The following is a 21614-nucleotide window of genomic DNA, read 5'->3' as shown; positions in this document are numbered from 1 at the left end:
TCTTCTTCTTCTTCTTCTTCCTGTAAGACATTCTGCATTCCCAGTTCATACAGGCCCTTTGATTTCACCAGTTACACTCGACACTAGAACACACTCATCTCTAAAAATAATTTGTAGCTGACAGTTTTTATTTAAAGCCATTATAACGATGACCTCTAGCACTGCTGTAGTTAATGGCCTATAAGCATTTCCATTATAAACCCCAATTTCCAGGTGCTTCAGCATATCTATGTAGCTGTAAAACCTCTCTCCAAGGCTAAAATGTGGTGCTCAGAGCTTCGGGGAATTGGGGAAGGAAATGTTTCACGAATTTGAAACCTTAAGAGTGCAAAACTTCCAGAAGTTAATAGTTTCTGACCTTTCTGAGATGAAAAAAACCAGCTTAGTTTTATCAGCTGATGGCACATAGGCTATAAGAGGCAAACCTTGTTCCCAGTTTGCAAGCCCAGTAATCAGGCTGCTCCCCGAGGACATTTCCTAGGGATCTAATGGGGAGAAATTTTCTTCCTGTGAATGCTTCTGCTATTGCCTCGTGTTGCTGAAATGCCTCTGTGAGCACGTGGCCTGGGAATTCAGCTTGCTTCCATCTCTTCTGTGGGATTCAGGCTCAAGCCTACCTGGTGAGGAGGACACCTCCGTGGGTGAGGGCGGCTTTAGGTTGCTAAGCTTGCTCTCAAAACCATCCACATTTTTCTCTTGGAAATTCATTTAGAAACAGAATTTAGCCTGTGCAGGCAGCACTGAAGATGAGACTGAAGATGATTCTCAGCCAACTTGTTCTGTCGGTGTAATCAGGATTACATGAGACACCGGGATGGTTTAGTGCTCTTAAGCCTGCAGAAATGTCTCCAGCAATGATCCAGGGTGTTTTATAGCTGGTATATATATCAACAAACCTGTCAGCTAAGTTCCAGCTGGAAATGTGCAATGGTGTAAGAGCCTGACACCCTCTGTGAACATACAGACCAAGAGAAAATTCTCATTTGGTGGAAAAATAGAACGGACGTGATAAAGTAACCGCTGAGCCGGAACTGTAGAACAGAGAGTCACAGGAGTAAAAATAAAAACACATAAAGTCATTTTTACAGTCACTTACTGCAATTTAACATTTCTTTGTGTTATCTGTTGCAGTGAATGTTTGGACAGCGGATGGTTTTTCACCCTACATGTGCTTAGAAGCAACAATCTGTGTTTAGAAGAGATACTGAGCCGTAATCTTGGCTCTCTACCCTGTGTACAAATTCTGTAATAATCTCAGGTTTTAGGCAAATTAAGCACACAGTTCATGACAAGTTTCCTCAGCTATCCTGTGTCATTACTGATGCAAATCAGATGATTTTATATGCTGTTACCATAATTACCATCTTTACATTCTGTTCATCACTGATGGCTGCAGCTCCTGCCATGACATATATAAACTGTCTGCCCAGGTGAGCACAGGTATCACACCTCATAGGTTTGGAAATCAGCTTTTGGCATAGTTGTTTAGACATAAAATATTGTTTCCTAATACACCTTCTCTGAATTCTCAGCTCAGTTTCCAAAGGAAATGATATTCTGAGTTTCTGTTGTCTCTACATGTGTGTGTTTCTCTTCCTATCTTAAAAGCTTTGGAATGTGTTATTATCCATATCTGCAGTAGGCTCTGAGGTCTCAAACATCTTAAACTCCTGTGCTTTGTTGAAGAGTTTATCTGGAGCAGGTTAGAGAGACTCAAATGAATGCCCTGAGAGGGGGAGGCTGCTGAGAACTCCACTGTGTTATTGAATACCCAGGGACTTACATGAGGTTGGAAGGTGGGAATGTTTGAGCACAGGAGCAGTTTTCCTCAGAGCTTGCCCTTCATTAGACATGGAACAATCCCACAGGCTTCATCCTTGCAGCTGTCCACAAAACCGTGTTTTTATAAATACAGAAATAATGGTTTGGGATTAAGACAGAGAACTGTCGAGCTCTCAGCAATGAGAAAACTTCGGAAAACCTGTGACAGCTGATTTTGTTTTGTTTCCAGTTTGCCCCCCTGGTTTTTATGGACACCACTGTGGCCAGCCCTGCCCCCAGTGTGTGCACAGCAATGGTCCTTGTCACCACGTGTCGGGACACTGCGACTGCCTGCCTGGATTCTTTGGCCCTCTCTGCAACCAAGGTACTGAGCCCCAAACCCCCAAATTCCACCTCCTTTCCCAAGTGTCTGTGACTTTGCAGCAAGGCCCATCACAAGGTTCCTGCCTTTTTCCCTTGTTTCAGCAGTTTAGATCCAAAGAAATTCTTTAACTTCAGAGGGGAAATGCAAATAGGTACTTAGTCACCCTTTTGTAAATATGATGTGCTCCTGGTTTCATAAATCCAGGTCTGCAGTGCTGGATTGAACTGACTATGGAATGAGACACCTGCTGTAAATACATCAGCATCCAATGGGGTTATTTTTCTTTCTGCTCAGCCTCTCCTCCCCTGCATGTTGATGGCACCTTCATGGGATCTTTTGCAGCAGGACCTGTAGGTTCTGGTTAAGGGCAAGGCCAGCTCAGGTGCACAAGGCCAAACACCCAGTTACTGTTTACACCTCATTTGCACTGTGTGGGACCTGGTTGGGAATAGCTGAAGTCATGGATACAAGTGCAGAAGACAGAAAAGTTTGCAATGAGGCAGAGAAAGTGAGTTAATTTTCACAGGTGAAGAGCAGCTTCAGCTCCTCCACATGCCCATTCCCTTTCTGTTCCTTTGGAAGTTGCTCCATTTTTAACTGTGTTTGGTTTTCAGTTTTATCCTAAAAATACCCACAAAAGCATTCAGTATTCTGCAGTCTCAGTGGTTGCATCCTGCTGGGGGTGTTTCCTGCACAGGTATTTAAAAGAAGTGACTGCCCTTTGTGAAGTCACTATCCCTGCAAAAATCAAGTGACACTTTTTAATGACCTGCTTGTCAGTAAGTTGGGAATTGCAGGCAGCACTTATGTAAAATCATTAAACATGGAATAAGAATGTACTGTATTTCCTGTGCTGTATAGTCAACTAAACATTATACCAATTAATTTATTAAAATGAACATATTTCAGTGAATTTGTCCATTTTATGTGAAACGTTAGCCAGATTTCAAAGCATAAGCAGGTCTAATTATCCTCTTAAGAAAACTATTTTATTTTTGCTCAGATGTTCAGCACTTCTGGTTTTACTTTGAAATGTTGATCTATCCAGTAAATTAATTTTAAAATATTCATGTCCTAATTAAAATCAATTTGTGTTGCAGTTTGTCATAATGAGTTAACATGTAACTTTATTTTGTAGAAAGAAAAATGTTAATTAATGTTTTCCATTAAAAAAATGTGAAATGAAGATTTCACTTTGGAATTTTCATCTCCTTGTGCCATCTCCTTTCTGGCAGCAGGAACATTCTTCCACTAGCAGCACATGCTTGTGAGGAGCTGTGTAACCCCCCAGAATTGCACAGGATTCCGAGCTACAAATGACTAAACAGCTGTTTTATGAATATCTTTCACAATCATGTAGCAAGATGGATTGATAATAACCTGTTATCGCTGCTGGAACACACCTAACATCCCACAGGGACTTTGGGAGTCCCACTTCAGAGCTTTTATGGCTAATTAACATCACTATCTGGGTTGTACAATCAGATTGCTCCCGAGGAAAGCAGCACCAGGCCTTGCTTTACAGCTCTGTTTAAAACTGGTTGAGACATTTAAAAAGGGCTTGTGTTTGGATCTCACATCCTCACAAGAGAGCTGACGTGTCAATCCACAACCAGGTTGTTTCAATTAAGGGGAACAACCATTTGGTCGTCCGTCTGTGTTGACATTCCAGAGGGCATCATCCCATTTCCCAGAGACAGGAGGTGCTCCTGGGGAAGGAACAGCTCTCCCTGTGTGCACCAGAGCAGTGCTTTTGTGAGGTGTGACCTGGTGCCTTTGCCAGCAGCTCTGTTTGGATCACAAATCTCGTCCTGATCCATTAGCATTCCATGTTGCAGTACAAATCAGCTCCTATTCTGAGGAAGTCTTTAGAGAACTACTTTTTTTGTACCTATAAAAAATCATTGAGGTGATGTTATCTGTCTCCATCTTAAAGATGCCATAAATAGTGCATGGAGCTGCTGGATATGGAGCATTGGAAGTGACTGATGGTGTGGCCTCTGCAAGAGCCTGGGCTGACAGATCATTTCAGTTTTTGCTCTGCCTGTGATTTGAGGGCTTTGCTTTCCTCCTCTCTTTGTGTCTGTGTATTGTTCTTTTCACTGTGGCTGTATATTGGGTTTAGTTTTATCTCTTTCCAGTTAGGAACTGTTCTGTTTAGCACATAATTTGAAAGCCAAACCCAACTTTATCCACTCCTACAGATAAGTCCACAGTATATAGAAATACAGAAAACAATACTCTGCACATTCTTAGCTTTCTGCTGTAGTAAGAGTAGAAGATGGCATATTATATAAAACCCAATGAATCACAGCTCAGGATTTCAATCTGTGGCTGATTCACAGTCAGGATAGATTGAGGTCACCTGCAGAGACTACTTTTGAGAAAGTGAGAGAGGCTGAAGTGGTAAAACAGCTGCATAATTCAGGAAAGTGCCTTAATCACTTTTTTGACATCGCTATTATTTACCAGGATACAAGTCCAGTTCCATTTGTTACACTCTTTGCAAAGATGGACTGTATGTTTTATCTTATTTTGAAAATACATCTGTTTTTGTCAGGGAACACAGCCAATAAGAGCCCAGAAATGAAACATTTCATTCGTTACTGAGCAGAGCTTTCCATCAACTTTAACGTTAAAGATTTCCAATAATTTGGTGGGAGGTTGAAGATCTACATGTCTATTAGTTTTCTGTCACTGTGCTTGGGCTCTTAGAGGATGACTCTAGAAAAATAAATTTAGAGTTTCTTTCCTTCCAACTTCAGGACTAAGCCAGGTGGGCACACAGGGATAGGTGCTGATTTTTTTGGATGCAGCACATCTATTTAACAGCTCTCAGTCAAACATACATATAATCCTTGGGAACCACATTTGCAACTTAATTGCTTCCCCTTTCCAAGTGTCCAGATCAATCCCTTCCAGCCACTCACTCGTGGTGGCTGCTGCTCATTGAATTCTCCTCAACTTCCCTGTTCTCTTCCTCTGCCAATAACCCCTTTTCTCTCTTTGTCTCTCCTCTTCTCATCCTTCCATACTGCCCTTCAATCTTTGGAATCTTCTAACTATATTGGCTTCATTCCCCAGCAGAAAAATGGATTTTGAGATCACTTTTTCCTATTGTTTTTATGATTGGGATGTGAGCAAAAAAAAAAAAAAAAATAGAACTCAAATACTTTCTGCCTTTTCCTTCTTTCCAGAAGGTCGTTGCACGTTCGGCTTCATCGAAGAAAAACGTTGTGATTCATTTTACCTCTAATTGCTGAATGTTAAACTGTGACTTCTTCATGTCCATTCTGGAGAGCCCTCAGTAACCTGCCTTGTGTTTGCAGTGTGTCCCAGTGGGAAATACGGGAAGGACTGTGCCGAGGTGTGTCAGTGCACCGAGAACGGGACGTGCAATCCCATCGACGGATCCTGCCAGTGCTTCCCAGGCTGGATAGGCATGGACTGCTCTCAGAGTAAGCAAAGTGTTGTCCTCCCACCTCTGCTTCAAAATGACATGTTTTTGTGTTTGCTTGTGTTTTCTGAAAGTTAGAGACAGGTTCTGGGGAAATCCCTGAGGTTTTACAGCCACTGCCTTACTCTCTTTATGGCTTATTTCTCTTAATTAATCTAAGTTAGCTCTGGATTGAATTAGTTTCTGCATTTGGAGTTTGCAGAAGCAGTGACTGGCTTTTATTCCAGGAAAGGGAGGTCACAAACTCTTATCAGAAAAGAAAGCTCCATGCTCCCTTTTAATTTCTAGCTGCATTCCCTTTTATTTATTTTTTTGAAATCGTTTTCTTTCAGCTGTTACATTTAGAATTTATTAACCAGTAAATGTTTTCATGTACCAACCCCCCAGAATTGAGAAATTAGGCGGCTGAAATATTTCTATTAAATGTAATTTAATTGTAAAAGTCAACGTGGGCTTGGAGGGATGGAGGATTTCTTCTTGAAAATTGCCCAGGTAGAAGATTGGCATTTGCTGATCCCAAAGTGTCATTTCCTGAGAGCATCCCTTAATTGAAGCTGGATCACAGAGGGAGGCAATATCCGATCATTCAGAAATGTTACTTCATATTCAGGATACAACTAGCATATTAGACAGCATTCCAGAGTAAAATATATTAAACTTCAAGTGATAAAGCAGGAATCGGATAAAAACAGACGGCTGTAATTTTGCTTTTATTGTGTGTCTTCCACAGGCAGAATATTGCTGTCACTCAAAAATGGGGGGGGGGGGGGGAAGAAAAAAAGAAAGCTACTTAGATTCCTCATTATATTTAGCCGTGTAATTGGGAAATGACTGTTAGTTTCTGTTAACCTTGACAAAAGATGGTTTTTCTTGGAGAGCGACCATTGCCAGCCCAGAAGGCAGAAGGACCTGGCTGTAGCTGGTATGAGCCAAGGGGGAACATGGCTGTCTCCTCAGTCACCTCCTTGGAAAGAGGGTGTAGCTCTCCCAAGGTGATCCTGGCCCACACCAGGCTCCCGTGGGCACCTGGCCTCACCTCCCAAGCTATTTCCATCAGACCGTTGACCTGGAATGACCCGCAGTCAGAGCTGCACAGGAGAGAGTTTTAGCTCCGACTCCAGAGCCAGTTCTGGATTCTCTGACAGACCCTGCAGCTCTACCTTACAAAGGAAAACTGGAGCAGGCTCCCCAGGGCAGCAGTCACAGCACCAAGCCTGTCTGTGAGGCTCCTGGTGGGACTTTGGGGTGTCCTGTGCAGGGCCAGGAGCAGCACTCGATGATCCCGATGGCTCCCTTCCAACTCAGCACATTCTGTGATGCTATTTCTGGGTGCTTATAGCACAAATACTTTAGGCCAAGTCCTGGTCAGCTTTACATTGTGTGAGTTCAGTGACCTTTTGTTTGATTAACGTCATGGCAGGTTTTTTTGGCTGCTCATTCTGGCTTTAGGGGTGTCTGTCATGTGCCAAAAACTTGCATTTATCGTCTGAGCAGGAGCCACTGGCATCCATGGAAGTAGGCATGGTTTCTGTACTTTCAGGTTTCCTGGGAACCGTGCCTTATTAATTCATGTCTTTAATAGCAAGCCATGGAAAGTGCTTTTTAAAGCAAAAATATAGTTGTTATATTGAAGGGCTATCATCATTTTGGATCTCTTAGTCTGGCACTAATAACTGTAACTTACTGCATTCATTTTTTTGGAGGGAGGCTTAAAATAACTTTTTAAAATATATATTAATATTGTACTTGTTGAAATATAAAATAGACCTGGAGATTTTAATTTAATATTGGTCCCATCAACAAAAGCAATCTGAATTTGTGGATGGGAGTTCATATTGGAAGAAGTTTTCTTTACATTTTTTACGTAATTGGAGCAGCACTCGGTGCCTCAACTGAATGTGGTAATTTTAGTGGTTGATTGCATAGCAAAGTAAACCTGAATAGCTGGGCTTTATTATGCAAGAATTCCAGAATGACAAGAAGAAAATTAAATTACCTCCTTATCTTACAACCCCGAGTCTAAATTGTCTTCACAGATAATGCCAGTAAGGCAGGGGGAGTGCCCAGAGCACACAGGGGACGTGGTGTCAAGGGTCGCTAGTTCTGTGGTTCTCAGTGCAGAGCTGATCTCTCCATATCACCCACCTGGGGAATCATGGAATCATGGAATCCCAGGAAGGTCTGGCTTGGAAGGGACCTTAAAGCTCATCCAGTCCAGGCAGGGACAGCTTCCACTGTCCCAGGTTGCTTCAAGCCCCATCCAGCCTGGCCTTGGACACTTCCAGGGATCCAGGGGCATCCACACCTTCTCTGGGCAACCTGTGCCAGGGCCTCCCCACCCTCACAGGGAAGAATTCCTTCCCAATATCCCATCTAACCCTGCCCTCTGGCAGTGGGAAGCCATTCCCCCTGGTCCTGACACCAAAGGTCCTTGTCCCCAGTCCCTCTCCAGCTCTCCTGGAGCCCCTTTAGGCCCTGGAAGGGGCTCTAAGATCTCCCTGGAGTCTTTCCTTTTCCAGGTGAACCCCCCCAGCTCTCACAGCCTGTCCCCAGAGAAGAGGGACTCCAACCCTTGGAGCATCTCTGTGGCCTCCTCTGGACTCACTCCAGCAGCTCCACATCCTTCTGATGTTGGGGATCCCAGGGCTGGAGGCAGCTCTGCCTGTGGGGTCTCACCTTTGTAGAGCAGAGGGGCAGAATCCCCCCCTTGACCTGCTGGAAGAAATCCCTGTGCCAGGGCTCAACAGCAGGGGAGAAGCCACAGGTTGGCTCCAGGGTTTGCAGAGTAATTTCTGTCTGGGAAGAGCCAGTCTGTGTCTGGGAAGAGCCAGTCCCTGTCTGGGAAGAGCCAGTCCCTGTCTGGGAAGAGCCAGTCTCTGCCCGGGAGTCGCTGCAGCTCTGCCGTGTGAGGTTCTGCCCTCGCTGGTGTCTCGCAGGTTCTCCCTTTGTCCTTGCTCCTCCTCAGCACTGACACAGTATCACTGCTCTTTTTTTTTGTCAGCCGACAAATGTTTTTTGTTTCCATAGCCTGTCCCAGTGGGTTTTGGGGCCCTGACTGCTTTCATTCCTGCAACTGCCACAACGGAGCACTGTGCAGCCCCTACGATGGAGAGTGTCGATGTACCCACGGCTGGACGGGGCTCTTCTGCACTCAGCGTAAGCCTTCCAGGGACAGGGAATCTGTCAAAGTATGTGCTGCTACCTCGTGTCTCTCCCAAGTATTGCAGCCTTCCCTTGACATCCACCTGCTTCTTACTCGGGGTAACCTCACATCACCCCAAAGAAAACACTCCTGAAGCTTTCCGTGCTTTTTTGTGCCTTTAAAGGAAGGGCAAAATAATTTAGATTATTGATTCATTGTCAAGATTTCCACAGTCGATGTCCCTGCTTGTTAAGGCCCCAGTACATGTGGCCTGATTTAGGATTTCTCTTCCTAATGCCAAATTACCAGCACCGTACAAGAGGAGATCCAATTCTGCTGAGCCTTTTAAGAGGACCCTTTCACTTGCAAGTAATTGATTGATCTCTGGTCTTTCAGAGAGTTTCTGTTTAGCATCTTCTTTCACCTCTTGAAAATGTGGTTTGTATAGATGGGTCAAGTTTTCATTCCTCTGGAACACTTCAGAGGCAATTCTGTAAGAGATGAGAAACATTACTTCAAGAAAATTGGCTGTCATAGTATTTCTGCATTTAGACCATCAAATAAATGTTATTAAATACACACAGGCTGAAAATCCATAGATTTATAGGCCTACATGTTTTGTGCTGATAACGCATCTGAGTTTGGCTTTCAGCTCATTTCTTAGTCCTTCCTTCTTCTGATTCCTGAAAGGTTGCCCAGCTGCTTTTTATGGAAAGAACTGTGCCAACGTGTGCCAGTGTCAGAACGGGGCTGACTGTGACCACATCACTGGGCAGTGCACGTGCAGGACTGGATTTACAGGCAAACAGTGCGAGCAGAGTAAGTACCAGCGTGACCTCGGGTTTCTGTTTCTCCAGGGAGGGGGGGGAGTGTTTCAGAATTCTCTGCACAAATAGGCTCTTAAATGAAGTGTTGATGTCAGCCCCAGGCACCTTATGTAATCCATAGGGAGGAGAAGGTGCCTGTGGAAAACTGGGCAGTCTAAGCATAAAGAAATACAGTGACTCCTCTGCCAGTTGGGCCTTTTCGTTCCCAGCCTAAAGTTAGGTGAGGGAAAGCAAGTCACTGCACTCAGTGCTGACTGGATGCAGCCTTCCCAAAAAACTTGTACCTAATTAGTAGAAAAATAGCCCAAAAGCTGCATTGTGCCTTGCTAATGCTGTTGATAGCATCAGGTTTCCTTAAGCATGAAGGAAGACAGAAGGGTTAAAAGAAATAAATCCTTTCTGCTCTCTGCCTTCCGAGGAATATTGGGGCTTTCCTGCATAAGTTGTTATGCTATAGATGTGGAGCAAGTAAAGATTCATCTTTACAGGGAAAGCAAAGTTGTTTGCCATTTTGGGAAGGATCAGTGTTTAGTTAGAGCAGTGAGCAAGTGTTTAACAATGAACTCCAATTACCTTCCAAGGGACCTGGCATGTTTTACTGGAATTGTTGTCCATGTCCCGCTGGCATATTTAGCAGCCTGTGCCAAATGGCTTCTTTAAAGAACACAGAATGAGGGTAGTGCAGACTGGATGTGCTGTAGCTGAATAATGGCTTGTTTGTCCAGTATAGTAAATCACAAGAAAATTCTCACACACTTACTCATATTCTAAATGCAACATAAAATCCATCTCACCTTACCCAGGCATTAATTCCACAGGGTTCCCTTCCTTTTTTTTGGCAGTAAGGTAATGCAGGAACATTCCTGCTAGATTTGCAAGGGAAAGCTTTAACTGGAGCTCACTGTATGGATCCTTATGGAAGTGTTTGTACATGTAACTTAATTCAAAAACATCTTTTTGCACATACTTGCATTCAGCAAAGTGAATATCTTGGGACCAAATGTGTGTGCTCATGGGGAATTATGTATGGTACCTCTGTAACTCTGGAAGTGGCCAACTTACTGTGAATTTGGGTACAGCCCTACTGCAACCATCATCAAAACAGGAAACTAAAAAGTCCCACAGTAGAACTGCACATTAGCAGATTTTATACAAGAAGCTACTTTTTAATTCGACCTCTGTACAAAGCCTGAGGCTTTCTTTTCTATCCAAAATACAAATGTATTTATTTATCTGTTTTTCTACTGTTTAATCTAAAAGAATCTCTTCATTAAGGCTCCTTCCTTCTCCAGATCCTGCTGAATGGGCAGTCACACTGCATTGCAGATGAAATGCCTAATTGCAGGCATCATTTCTGTGGTGCAGTCCCAAAATTCAGGCTTTATTCATTACAAGTAGGCTACAGGTTACTGTCAGAATGAGCATTAATTGTAAATTTTTTTTTCCTTATTTGAGGACCAGCAGATTAAAGAAGGAGATACAACTTTAATACACAATGCAAATCATTACACAGATACTGGCTAGAGTTCTTTACTAAATATTAAATTTTGGCTACTAGAAGCTACTTAGAGACTGACACTGGGGAGGTGTCTCATGCTATGCAAAACATTTGCAGGGACACACAGAGAGTCACACATTAAACAAGATATTTTCTATAGTATCATAACAAGTGTGAATGCTTTCAGTAATGCTTCTTCTCCATGGAAATAAGTGGGATGTGACAGACATTGTTTCTTTCAATTTATTATTGAATAGTTCCTCCAGAAGTAAAGTCAGCTGCCTACAGATTTATTGTAATAGCCCATCATGGTAATTGTCTGAATAAATTTCTCAGCTGGACATTCAATCATTTCGTCTTTGATAGAAATACAAAGACAGGACAAAAATTCCTTCTGTATCAGGAGTCCTGGTACAGAAGCAGAGCAAATCAAACCATTCAGGTGCTCAATTCTGCAATTCCACCTACAATGTTCTGTTCACCTGCTGGCACTGGTAGGGATGAGTAGGAAAGCACGTGGGATTTGTTTGGTAAAACTCTATTGGGTTCATATAAATGTTCATTAAAACTTTTCTTTGCAACTACTCCATTAAAAAAAACATCAGTAGGGTGGTGGAGAATGCTAAGCTCTTTCAAGGTGTTGTCTAAAGCTTCTGAGCTCATGCTCTGCCAAATTCTGAACATTTATAATGTATATCAAGACTTTTAAATCCTTTGTACCTATTATTGATTTCGTCCTTGGGAAGTCTTGTAAGACTTTTCCAGAAAGTTACAGCTTAATAAGTAATAAATTGTGCATGAAATACATTTATCTTCTGCTTTAAAATAATAATAATCATCTTGCATTAGAGTGTTATCCTGGAGACCCTGAAACCAGGGAGACTTTTCTACTGAATTTTCCATTGCACCCATTCCTGAAAACAGCAGAAATTCTTTCCAATGTTTTTCCTTGGCTTCCCAGAGTGCTCACCAGGAACGTTTGGTTATGGTTGCAAACAACTTTGTGAGTGCATGAATAATGCTACATGTGACCATGTCACGGGGACCTGCTACTGCAGCCCAGGCTTCAAAGGAATCCGGTGTGATCAAGGTACAGTGGGATTCTGTGTGTAAAACCCCTCTCTCTTTCTCTCTCTCCCCCTCTCCAGTGATGTACTTGCTTTAAAAAAAAAAAAAACAACAGTATTTCGAAAATGAAATGCACGATTCAATTTACAGTGTGTTATGAATTACTTTTAACAGCGGCTCTTATGATGGAAGAATTAAACCCCTATACTAAAATTAGCCCTGCTCTTGGATCAGAGAGGCACTCAGTGGGAGCAATCATTGGAATTATTATTCTCCTTCTAATTATTATGGTCTTGCTGGCACTGTTTGTGTGGTATCGACGGAAACAGAAGGAGAAGGGCCATGACATGCCAAGTGTATCTTACACTCCAGCCATGAGGATGACTAATACAGATTACTCACTTTCTGGTAAGGGTCTTTTTATGTTAATCAAATATAGACTTATGTTCCTGTGTGTTGGGGAAATACAAGTTTCTGTGATGTGTAACACGTGTTACTGAGCCACAAAAATAATGACACTTCTGTTCTTCCCCTGAATACCGTGATCTGTAAACACATAACAGGGACAGGAAAGCAAATATCAACTGATTTAAGCTGCTTTATATGTAGAAGTTTACTTAGCACAATGGAGGATGTACCCAGGCAAGAAATGTGCTGCATGGGCTTTAAATCACCTGCATTCCTTTTGCAGTGCAGAGGAGTTTTCCCTTTGTGAAACCTTGAGAAGCCTTTTCTTGCTGGAGGAAGGGGATTGACTGGATCAGTGTTGCAGTTTGTGATTTGAGGTGTCCTGTTTGTTGTCACTCTCTGCTGAGCACAGACCTGTCCCTGTCATCTAAAGAGCTGGTGTGAATTCTCTTCCCAGGAGCTGATGAAAGCAGGAGGGAGGAAGGGGAAGGCTCTTTGGAATCACAGCATTCCTTCTTCTTTCTGTCTTCTGCTACTGCTGTGGAGTAGCAGTAGCAGAATCTGCTTTTCTTGGCAGACTGGCTAAACTTTGCAGGATCTGATCTGCTTTTTAACACTGTCATTCTTCTTCATTCCTCTCTGGCCAATATCAGAGAGGATGCCAGGCAGGAGACAGATTTACTTCCTTTTGGTTTGCTCTGATCTGTCTCTGGTGGGAATCTCCTCAGAGTTTGCTGCCCTCTGACTTCTCTTCCCTTTAAATGGCTGAAACTGTAAGTCCAATTGAGTGCAAGCTCCTGAGACAGGCAGAGGTTGGCCCTGCAGCTCTGCTTCCCCAGGCCTGCAGTGCCTTTTCCTTTCTGCTCTCTCCTGTGAGTGCACGAGGCCCATTGGCTTCTGTGCTGTCTAAGGGTGACATGGCTGGAAGCTTCCTTCTGGAATTCCCTGCCCAGGATGCACCTGGAAGGAGCCTCTCCCATTGAGCCAATGGTAGCAATGCCTGGCTACACCTGGAAGTTGATCCCAGATCTTCTCTCGTGGCACTGTGACTCCAGTCCTCATGTCAGGGACACGTTTTCCTGCGATGGCACCTCCCACATCAGGGACTGCCTGTTGAACACCATTGACCAAACTCACGTTTAGACCACTCAGTAGAGCATTCCTTCTTCTGGTAGCTACAAGATGGGGGGAAAAGTCATCCTTGGATTTCCTCCCATTGCTCCTTATGTTTGAATTTTAGCTTTGCTGGCTCTTGCTTAAGCTGCCCCTTTGGGTGAGAAATGAATGAAAGTGTTGACAGAGGGGGCTCATCTAATCCTTGACTAATTGCCAGCACAGCTTGGCCTGAAATTTGTCATTTCAACACTATTTGAGGAGCCAGACCACAAATATGCAAAAGACAACTGTGGCCCATCTCCACAGCACGGAGGCTCTGGTTTCTGAGAGAGCAGATCAGAGACCCTGGCATGGAAAAATGTCCTGAACTTTTCAGTGATCCATTTCTATCACATTAGCACCTTATCCATCTGTGTACAAAGCCTGCTCCACCTCATTTATCTCTGTGCTTCTCTAGTTAATTTGTGTGCAACCCAGCATGTTTGAGAGACACAGCTTAGACACTTCAAAGTAAGGAGAGGTATATTGTTGGGAGTTCCTGAGTGGAATTATTGAGCAGCTCCTTTCAGAACAAAAATCTCTCTTTTTTTTTTTCCTCCATATTTTGCTATGAAATGAGACTTCCCAGTGGACCTGATGGTGTCCCAGCCTCAGACACTGCAAGAAGTCTGGAAAAAGGATAATGCTGGAAAGGGATTCACTCATCTTGGAAAGTTAACACAGACAGATGACTTTCCTCCTCAGCCACAGAGAGAAAGCCATGATGTTTGAAGATGTTGGTAGCCCAGGACTGTGTTTGTAGGTTATGGCCTCGTGGGCTTTAATTTGCCGTGTAAAACGTTCTTCACGTTCCTCTCAGGTGCAGCCACCTATCCCAGAGCTCCTGATGCCACGTGATACTTAACTCCACGAGGAGAAAAAAATATTTTAGGGATGGCTGAATTCCTGGATACATCATAAACATCTGAGGGATCCCATCCTTCAGCTGCATTGAACCTGGGATCTCTTGTGGTCCTGGGGCAGTGACAGTGAGGTAAATTCTGGCCCTTGTGGCACTGCTGTTCCACGTCAGCCCAGTTTGTGAAAACCCTCAAGTACCAGTTCCTCACAATCCCAAACAGCTCCAGGTCAGTGGTGTTGCCTGGGCTTCTCTAGGAAGAAATTGGATAATGGTTCTTCCCTGTCCATCTCAGTCAGTGATGGAGATGCAGAGATTGGGTCTTTGCTCTCTCCTTTCTTCGTGCAGTCCTCGTAGCAATAGATATTTTATCACTCAGGAAGCTGCAGTGGAGTGGGGTCAACCATCTCTTTCTGGAGGTCACAAGAATGATTTTCTTTCTTCTCCCCCTTGGAAAACTCTGCCATCTGAGCTTGCAGAGGAAGGTTAGGAAGTTAGAAACACGCTGCTCCATCTTCATCCCATTATAAATTGCCTGCAGGTATCAGCATTGTTTCAAGTTGTGGCTTTTGTTTTAGAAGGGCATTTACAAATTCTAGACAAAGGCTTCTGAAAACTCCCTGCCAAATTCTGACTGTCCTCCAGTACATTCTCTTACTGAGAGACTTTGTACCCATCAGTAATTACCATCCCAGCTTGGGCCTTGCCAGTGCTGCTTCACCTCTACAGAGCAGAGGCAGGAAAAGGTGCTGGTGTGCACCTTCCTCAGCAGGAAATGGGGAGGTGGATAGTGAGACAAGATCAGAGATAAGGAATATCAGGATGGCAGGACAACACTTGTGTATCTGAGTACAAGTGTGCAGGTGTGTGTTGCAGAGGATCTGAAGGACAGAAGCAGTGTTGCACAGAGGAAACAGGGATCCCAACCCTCACCTGGAGGTCTGTATGTGGATTAAGAGCAGAATAATATGCAGATGTACTTGTCCAATGAATATAATCCCATGTAAACTCATGTACTTTGGCAGGAATTCCACCTGGATGGCTGCAGTCTCCAGCTCTCTGTGGGTTGTAACATTATGGCTCTCCTCAATCACCAGTTATTATTTTGCCTGTTTGCTCTCATTTGGGTAATGGTGGTGTTGTTTCAGAACAGAGTCACACACACAGATCCCAAGCTCCTGGAGGCAGCAATTTCTTCCAGCACATTAATTTGTTTCTGGAGGATGTTTTTGGTCTTTGTGTCCTCAGCTCTCCCAAGGCTGATAATCCCTGCATATGTGTGAGAGAGATTATAAGGCAGGGAAACCCCCTGGGCAGCCCTTGGACCCTTTTGCATTTGTGGATGAAGGATGTGGCAGCAAAACACACACTCTGCCCAGCAGCCAGAGGAAAAGAAAACCATCCATGCTGGGAGAGCTTATCCACAACACTTGGATCTGAGAGCAGACTTTCCCAAATAAGCCTGAAATCAAAATGGTGCTCCCCAGCATGAAAACAGATTTTGAAGTGCAGGTTGTTTTGTTCAAGGAGATGGAGACAGAAAGGAAAACTGTGTGGCAGTGCTGGAGAACAGCAAAGATTTCCTATCAGGACTTTCACACAGACTTGGGTATGGGCTGAAGTGATGTCTGAGGTCTTACCAAGGCCTTGACAAACTTTCTGGGAGGGGCGAATCCTGTGCTGGGAGCCAAGAGCTAAGCAAAGCCTGATAAAAATAAAGCACCGTGGATCCTGAAGCCCAGACAAGACACTTCCAGAAATGATCTGCAGTTGATGTGTGGTGGGAGGTGGCAGAGTGAACCCTCCTGCTTGGAGCCTTCAGCCGCCTCAGTGACACTGTGTGGGCAGAGAGGACCCACACAGAGAGCAGAAAGCGGCTCCATTTAGCAGTTGAGAAGTCTGGGTTGGTACTGACTGCAGTGCTCACTTAGTCCCTTTTTTCGTGCCCAGTTTTCACACCACTGTCCTGCAGCTGCTCCAGGGTGGGGACTGATGCTCCCTGTGTCACCCCACAGCCTGGCCTCAGTCCATCAGGTGATAAACCTTCATCCAGACCTCTCGGATCTTCCTCTGGAGCAGCCTCAGGCTTGAGGGGCTCACAGCAGGACTTTGCCATCATGTGTCCCTTCACAGGTCTGATCTCCCCATGGTGACATTAACAGCACCTCGGCGCTATTTTTGTTTTAATTTAAATAATTTCCTTTCTTTTAGGCATTTAAGTCTTTCATTCCTTTTCAGAGCAGAACAGAATTCTCCCCTTTGGGAAGAGCAGGGGGTTTTTTTGTGGCTTGTGGGGTTTTTTGCTGTTTTGGTGTTTTTTTTAAGCAGGGACAGCATTAGATTTGAATTTGATTGAATATTTCCAGCCAGCAGTTACAAGAGCTTCAGGAATAAATGTGTAGAAAATGGACTGTGCTATGAAGGTAAATCAGCCTGGGTGGGTATTTAAGTATCGACCAAATGGAACTGTGTAGAATGAGGAATTCTGAGTACAGGGTGGGGATAAAAGGGCTGTGGTGATGTGTATGAGCTCAGGGTCATTAATTCAGCTCTGTGCTGAGTAGTAGGGCAGTCTGGGAGAGCTTTATTCCAGCTCCTTTTGGGTGCAGAAAACAAGCTATGGCCAGATAAGCTGGGGGTGAACTTGTAAGGTGTCAGGTGGTCCCTGCCCTCAGCTGAGTGATAAGGGAAGGGGAAGGCAGAGCTGGTGTGACTCACCCATCAACACTCACCCACAGAGCAGACAGACACAGAGCCAAGTGTCCATCTTTAGCTGGGAGCACAGGTTGTGAGGAGGGTGAGGAGCTGCCTCGTGCCAAGCCCCCCTGAGCAGGTTCAGGGCTGTGTGTGAGCAGCTCTGTCTGTGTTTGTGGGGGGTTCCAGCCCCAGTTCTCACTGGCAGGCCCCAAGAGATAGGTGTTTTATGTTGATTTGATTGCAAATGTCACAGAGTTAGAGCTGGGGAGGTGGCAGAGCCCTGGCTGCAAGAAGTTCAATGCAAAGACTTCAGCTCTGGAATCACATCCTGATCTACTTCATTAGCAACAACCCCGGAAGACAACTAGGACTCAAAGGCTCTGCTCTTACACAACAGGGCTGCCCTGGAAAATCCCCGTGCACGTTTCAGCAGAAAAGAAGTGCTTGGTCAGACCTGCACGAGCAGCTTCCCCTCAGCCACAGCACTTACGTAAGAGACACCCTGCAGATAGAGGCCCTTCCTTGGAACAGGATATGCTGCAGTAAATTAAGCTAAATCTAGATCTCCACAAGATGTCAGCAAAGCAAAGTGCATGTTCAGAGCGAGGCAAAGGCAGAGGGCAAGGGGAGAGGGGTGGTGGTGGCTGGGAACCCCCTCAGTGCCAGCCAGGGCCGTGCCCTCCCTCACCCACCCTGCCAACCTTCCCTAAAGGTGTGGGGGGGGTTCAAACAGCCACCCCAGCACTTCATTACCCTTTCCACATGAAGCTGTTCCCTATAACCGACCTCTCTGCCTACAGTTTAAGCCTGGGGTTTATTAAAACCCATTCATTTGCTTTTTACAGGGCTTTGTTGTTTAAATGCTGCTGCTTCGGTTTGAATTTTCCATCCGTTCTTCGGATGGTACTTTGAAATATTTATCAATTTGTTATGCAGCTGGAACCAGATTGGGATTGATGTTTTCATTAGAACTGCCAGTATAAATATGATGCCTTTCTTGGTAAATGTGTTTATAAGTTAAAGCGAGGAAATAGATAAAATGTCTCTGAAGATAACAATGTAACTGCCCAGGTTTGCCTTTCAGGGCTCCAGATTTCTGTTTTAATAAGCCTTTATACAAAATGTAAAATGTTTGGGACTTCTTGGTATGGTTGTAGCACCTTGATTTCCAACTTTACTGCTGGTTTGGTAACAAAAGGTTTAATTTTTTTCATAACTACTTCTGCTCAGTAGCTCTTACAAGTTTTAAACTAAGGAAGCAGCTGTGTTGCAGCCCATGCATTTCCCAAGTTTTGCATTCCCTCCCTCAACCTGCAAAGCAGCTGGACTTTCAGGAATGGCTTTTTTAACATCTTCAAAAAGATAATGCTGTGTTAATTAACTATCTTGCTTTTTTCTCCTGTGTGTAATGCTGATAGTCAAGAGCTTCACACCACAATTCAGGATAGATTGTATCTGCAGATGTTTTACAACACCCAGAACTCTAACCAAGGTTTCTAAACTAGATTGTCTCTGCCGTGTTTTCAGTTTCTTAAGGACTGTTGTGGCTTCCAAAGTACTTTGTGATGACTTGTTTTCTCCCCAGATGTATCTCAAGGTAGCGGCAGTGTACACTGCTTTTCCAATCCCAGCTACCACACTCTCTCATGTGGTGTGACCTCACGCTTCTTTCCCAGTAATCTGGATGGAAACAGCTCCAGTAAGGTAGATATTACCCCACCCCACTGCAGCAATGTTCTTATCAGTTCAAGGAAATCAACCCAAGCACTGTCTGTTGGATCCTGCTGTCTGCCAGCTTGATTTAAAACTCCAGGGAAAGGTCAGCTTTCCCCTCCCAGTATCTTTCCAGTCTCTGGGAATGGTAACTGGAGTCTCACATGCCTGTCTGGGTCAGCAGGGCTGGGTGTCTTAGCAACTCTAAGGTATTTTGGTTTCTCAGAAGAGATAAATAACCAGATAAATATAATTATCCATTAAAGGAACACAAGTAAATCAATGAAGCATTAGGTCACTAATCTCACTTGGCTATCCCATTGTTTCCCAGGCCAGCAGACACACAAATTCCCTGCTGACACAGACAAGCAGATAGATGCAAGAATGCACCTGGGGTGCTTCTGAGCACTGTTCTGACTCACCCAGGGACATTCTGGGAGCTCTGCTGTCACTCCTGGCTCTCCAGAAGAGCTGTTCCCACTGCATTGCTCAGACATCCAGGAGTACCTTCCTTATCACATGTTCCTATTGATTCCCTCAGATCATTCATGGACAAATCACCACTTTGGCAGTAGATTTAGGTGTGGTAAATGGTAAAACAGCTCTTCCTTTGGAGCCTTAATAAGCCAAGGTGGGACAAAGCACAGGGAGAAAAAGGAAATGCAATTGATTTCATCAAGGTTGTCAGCTTTAAAAATGATGGTACTTGCAGGCTGTGTCACCTTAATCCAAATGTAACTACTCACTGGAAAGCCATAGGAACAAGATTAATGCCAAAAGGACAGTATTGTATGAGACAGGCAAAAATATCTCTACATGTGCTCCTGGAAGTCATTTCTTGGTTATTAAAAGAAAATCTCATTAAAATATAATAAAAAGGCTGGCTCCAGAGATTTCTCAGAGAAATGTTTAGACAGATGTGTAAATATGTTTTCTGATGTAGATGGTCCCCTTGCACCATGCATTTTTGCTCCCCAAATTGAAAGTGCAAATGCTCATAATGTCAAATTTAGGATGAGTGTCCATCTGGGCCACTAATCCTGTTGCAGAAATTTAAATGAATTCAGAAAAGGTCAAAGCCAGCACCTCTCCTGGATTCCCAGCCTGCAGTGCCATCTCCTCACAGAACCACTTCAAATATTAAGCTGCTGGAAAGGTTTAAGCCCCAAGTGATGCATTGGGATCAGCCTGGAAGCTGCTCCCCCTGCTGCAGCACTGGCTGTCCAGAGTCAGTCAGCAGCTTGTCCTGGTAGTCACTGAAAGAAAAACCAATGGATTCGGTATTTTCAGGGTGTTTATCTCAATATATGGCCTGATATTTCCTTTAGCTCTCCCAGCATCTCACTTATTAATGGGAATGCTCTGCAGTACTGAGGAGCTGAGATGGCCAAAAACAAGCTTTGTCTGTCTGCAGCTCTCCAGCCAAGTGAGACAAAGGAGCACATAAAGCCCCACTGGCTGCCTTAACGAGTTCATTTCCAAATCAGTTTGCCTGGTGCCATTCCCACTTTCTGCAGAGAAATGTGCACAAGTTGTACTTGGAGGATTCATTTCTTTATGGTGCCAGCTGGGGTCACAAAGGAACCAGCACAGATGCAAAATGAAAAGAAATGGCAGAGGAATCTCTGAAGTGCTGAGCCAGAGCCCTGGATGTGTTATCTCTCCAAGGAGATCATGCCTTGGGGTGATGGACTGGAGCCATTCCTCTCTCCCTGCCCTCAGAGACAGCTTGGGCCACGTACAAGGCAGGACATGGGAGATGCAGCCCTTGTTCCAGCCTGAGGAGGGGCCTCTCTCCTGTGTTCCCCCATCCTCTCCTCTCCCTCTCCTCTCCTCTCCTCTCCTCTCCTCTCTTTCTGTGTCTTATTTTGCCTTTTCTCTCTTCTTCCCTTGGTGTTCTCTCCACTCAGTTATCTTTGGTTTTTTCACAACTCTTTTCCTATTCTCTTTTCCTATTCCTATAATAATATTTTATTGTATTTCCTATTCCTATTTCCTTTTCTCACCCAACTCCACACACATTATTCCTGTTTTCCTTCCTGCTCTCCTCTCCCAGCTCCAGGATCCCTGGCTCCAGGGCTCCCAGCACAGCTGCCCGGTGCTGTGGCTGTTCCCTGCTGTTCTCAGGGGGCACGGTGGTACCTCCCCCAGGGAAGGAGGTGGGTGAGGGTGGCTGAGGGCAGGAGCTGAAGGGCCCAGCACTGCACTGAGAACCTCACTTTGGGAGATGGGTCTGTCTGCATAGGATGGGAGCAGTGCCCAGCTTCTCACATCCCCCCCCAGGACCAGAGGGAAGGTGTCTCACCTCCTCATTTCCCTCTGCCAGACAGATATTTGGCCACTGCTCAGGACCCTACACGTCCTGGAGGTAAATCATTGAAGTTGCTGAGAGACAAATACAGGTGGAGGCATTAAAACCCACAGGGCAGGGTGGTTGTGCCAGTGGAGCAGGGACTGGAACACAGGCAGGAGGAAAACAAGTGGGAGGAGAAGGGGGAGCGTATGAGAAGGGACTAAAAAAAGGCTTGGCTGCTTTTATGTGGCAGAATGAATGCTGAAGGGGAGCATGATTGCCATCTCTAAATACAGCAAGGTAAACACGAGGAGGGAGGGGAGCTATTGAAGTGGGATGACAGCCCTGGCA

At 44.6% G+C, this 21614-nt stretch overlaps 1 protein-coding gene across 16 annotated transcripts in view; it reads left to right on the top strand.

Moving 5' to 3' along the window:
- The window catches only part of MEGF11 (multiple EGF like domains 11), a 272466-nt gene that overhangs the window by 232196 nt on the left and 18656 nt on the right, over window positions 1-21614 (top strand). For 10 of the 16 annotated variants that reach the window (XR_010433848.1, XM_064669249.1, XM_064669252.1 and 7 more), the window contains 7 exons: window positions 2012-2146; window positions 5476-5604; window positions 8631-8759; window positions 9436-9564; window positions 12032-12160; window positions 12313-12546; window positions 18843-18961. Coding sequence is in view for 13 of the 16 variants with exons in the window: in XM_064669249.1 (XP_064525319.1) it covers window positions 2012-2146; window positions 5476-5604; window positions 8631-8759; window positions 9436-9564; window positions 12032-12160; window positions 12313-12546; window positions 18843-18961 (1004 nt within the window). In the remaining 3 variants the exon portion in view is untranslated. The remainder of the gene's footprint in view (window positions 1-2011; window positions 2147-5475; window positions 5605-8630; window positions 8760-9435; window positions 9565-12031; window positions 12161-12312; window positions 12547-18842; window positions 18962-21614) is intronic. The other 6 variants (XR_010433849.1, XR_010433850.1, XM_064669257.1 and 3 more) reach the window with 1 other exon arrangement.

The sequence above is a fragment of the Pseudopipra pipra genome, chromosome 12, assembly GCF_036250125.1.
Source record: "Pseudopipra pipra isolate bDixPip1 chromosome 12, bDixPip1.hap1, whole genome shotgun sequence".
Classification (NCBI taxonomy): domain Eukaryota; kingdom Metazoa; phylum Chordata; class Aves; order Passeriformes; family Pipridae; genus Pseudopipra; species Pseudopipra pipra.
The sequence above is the reverse complement of the archived record's forward strand: the minus strand, read 5'-3'. Positions and strand labels throughout refer to the sequence as shown.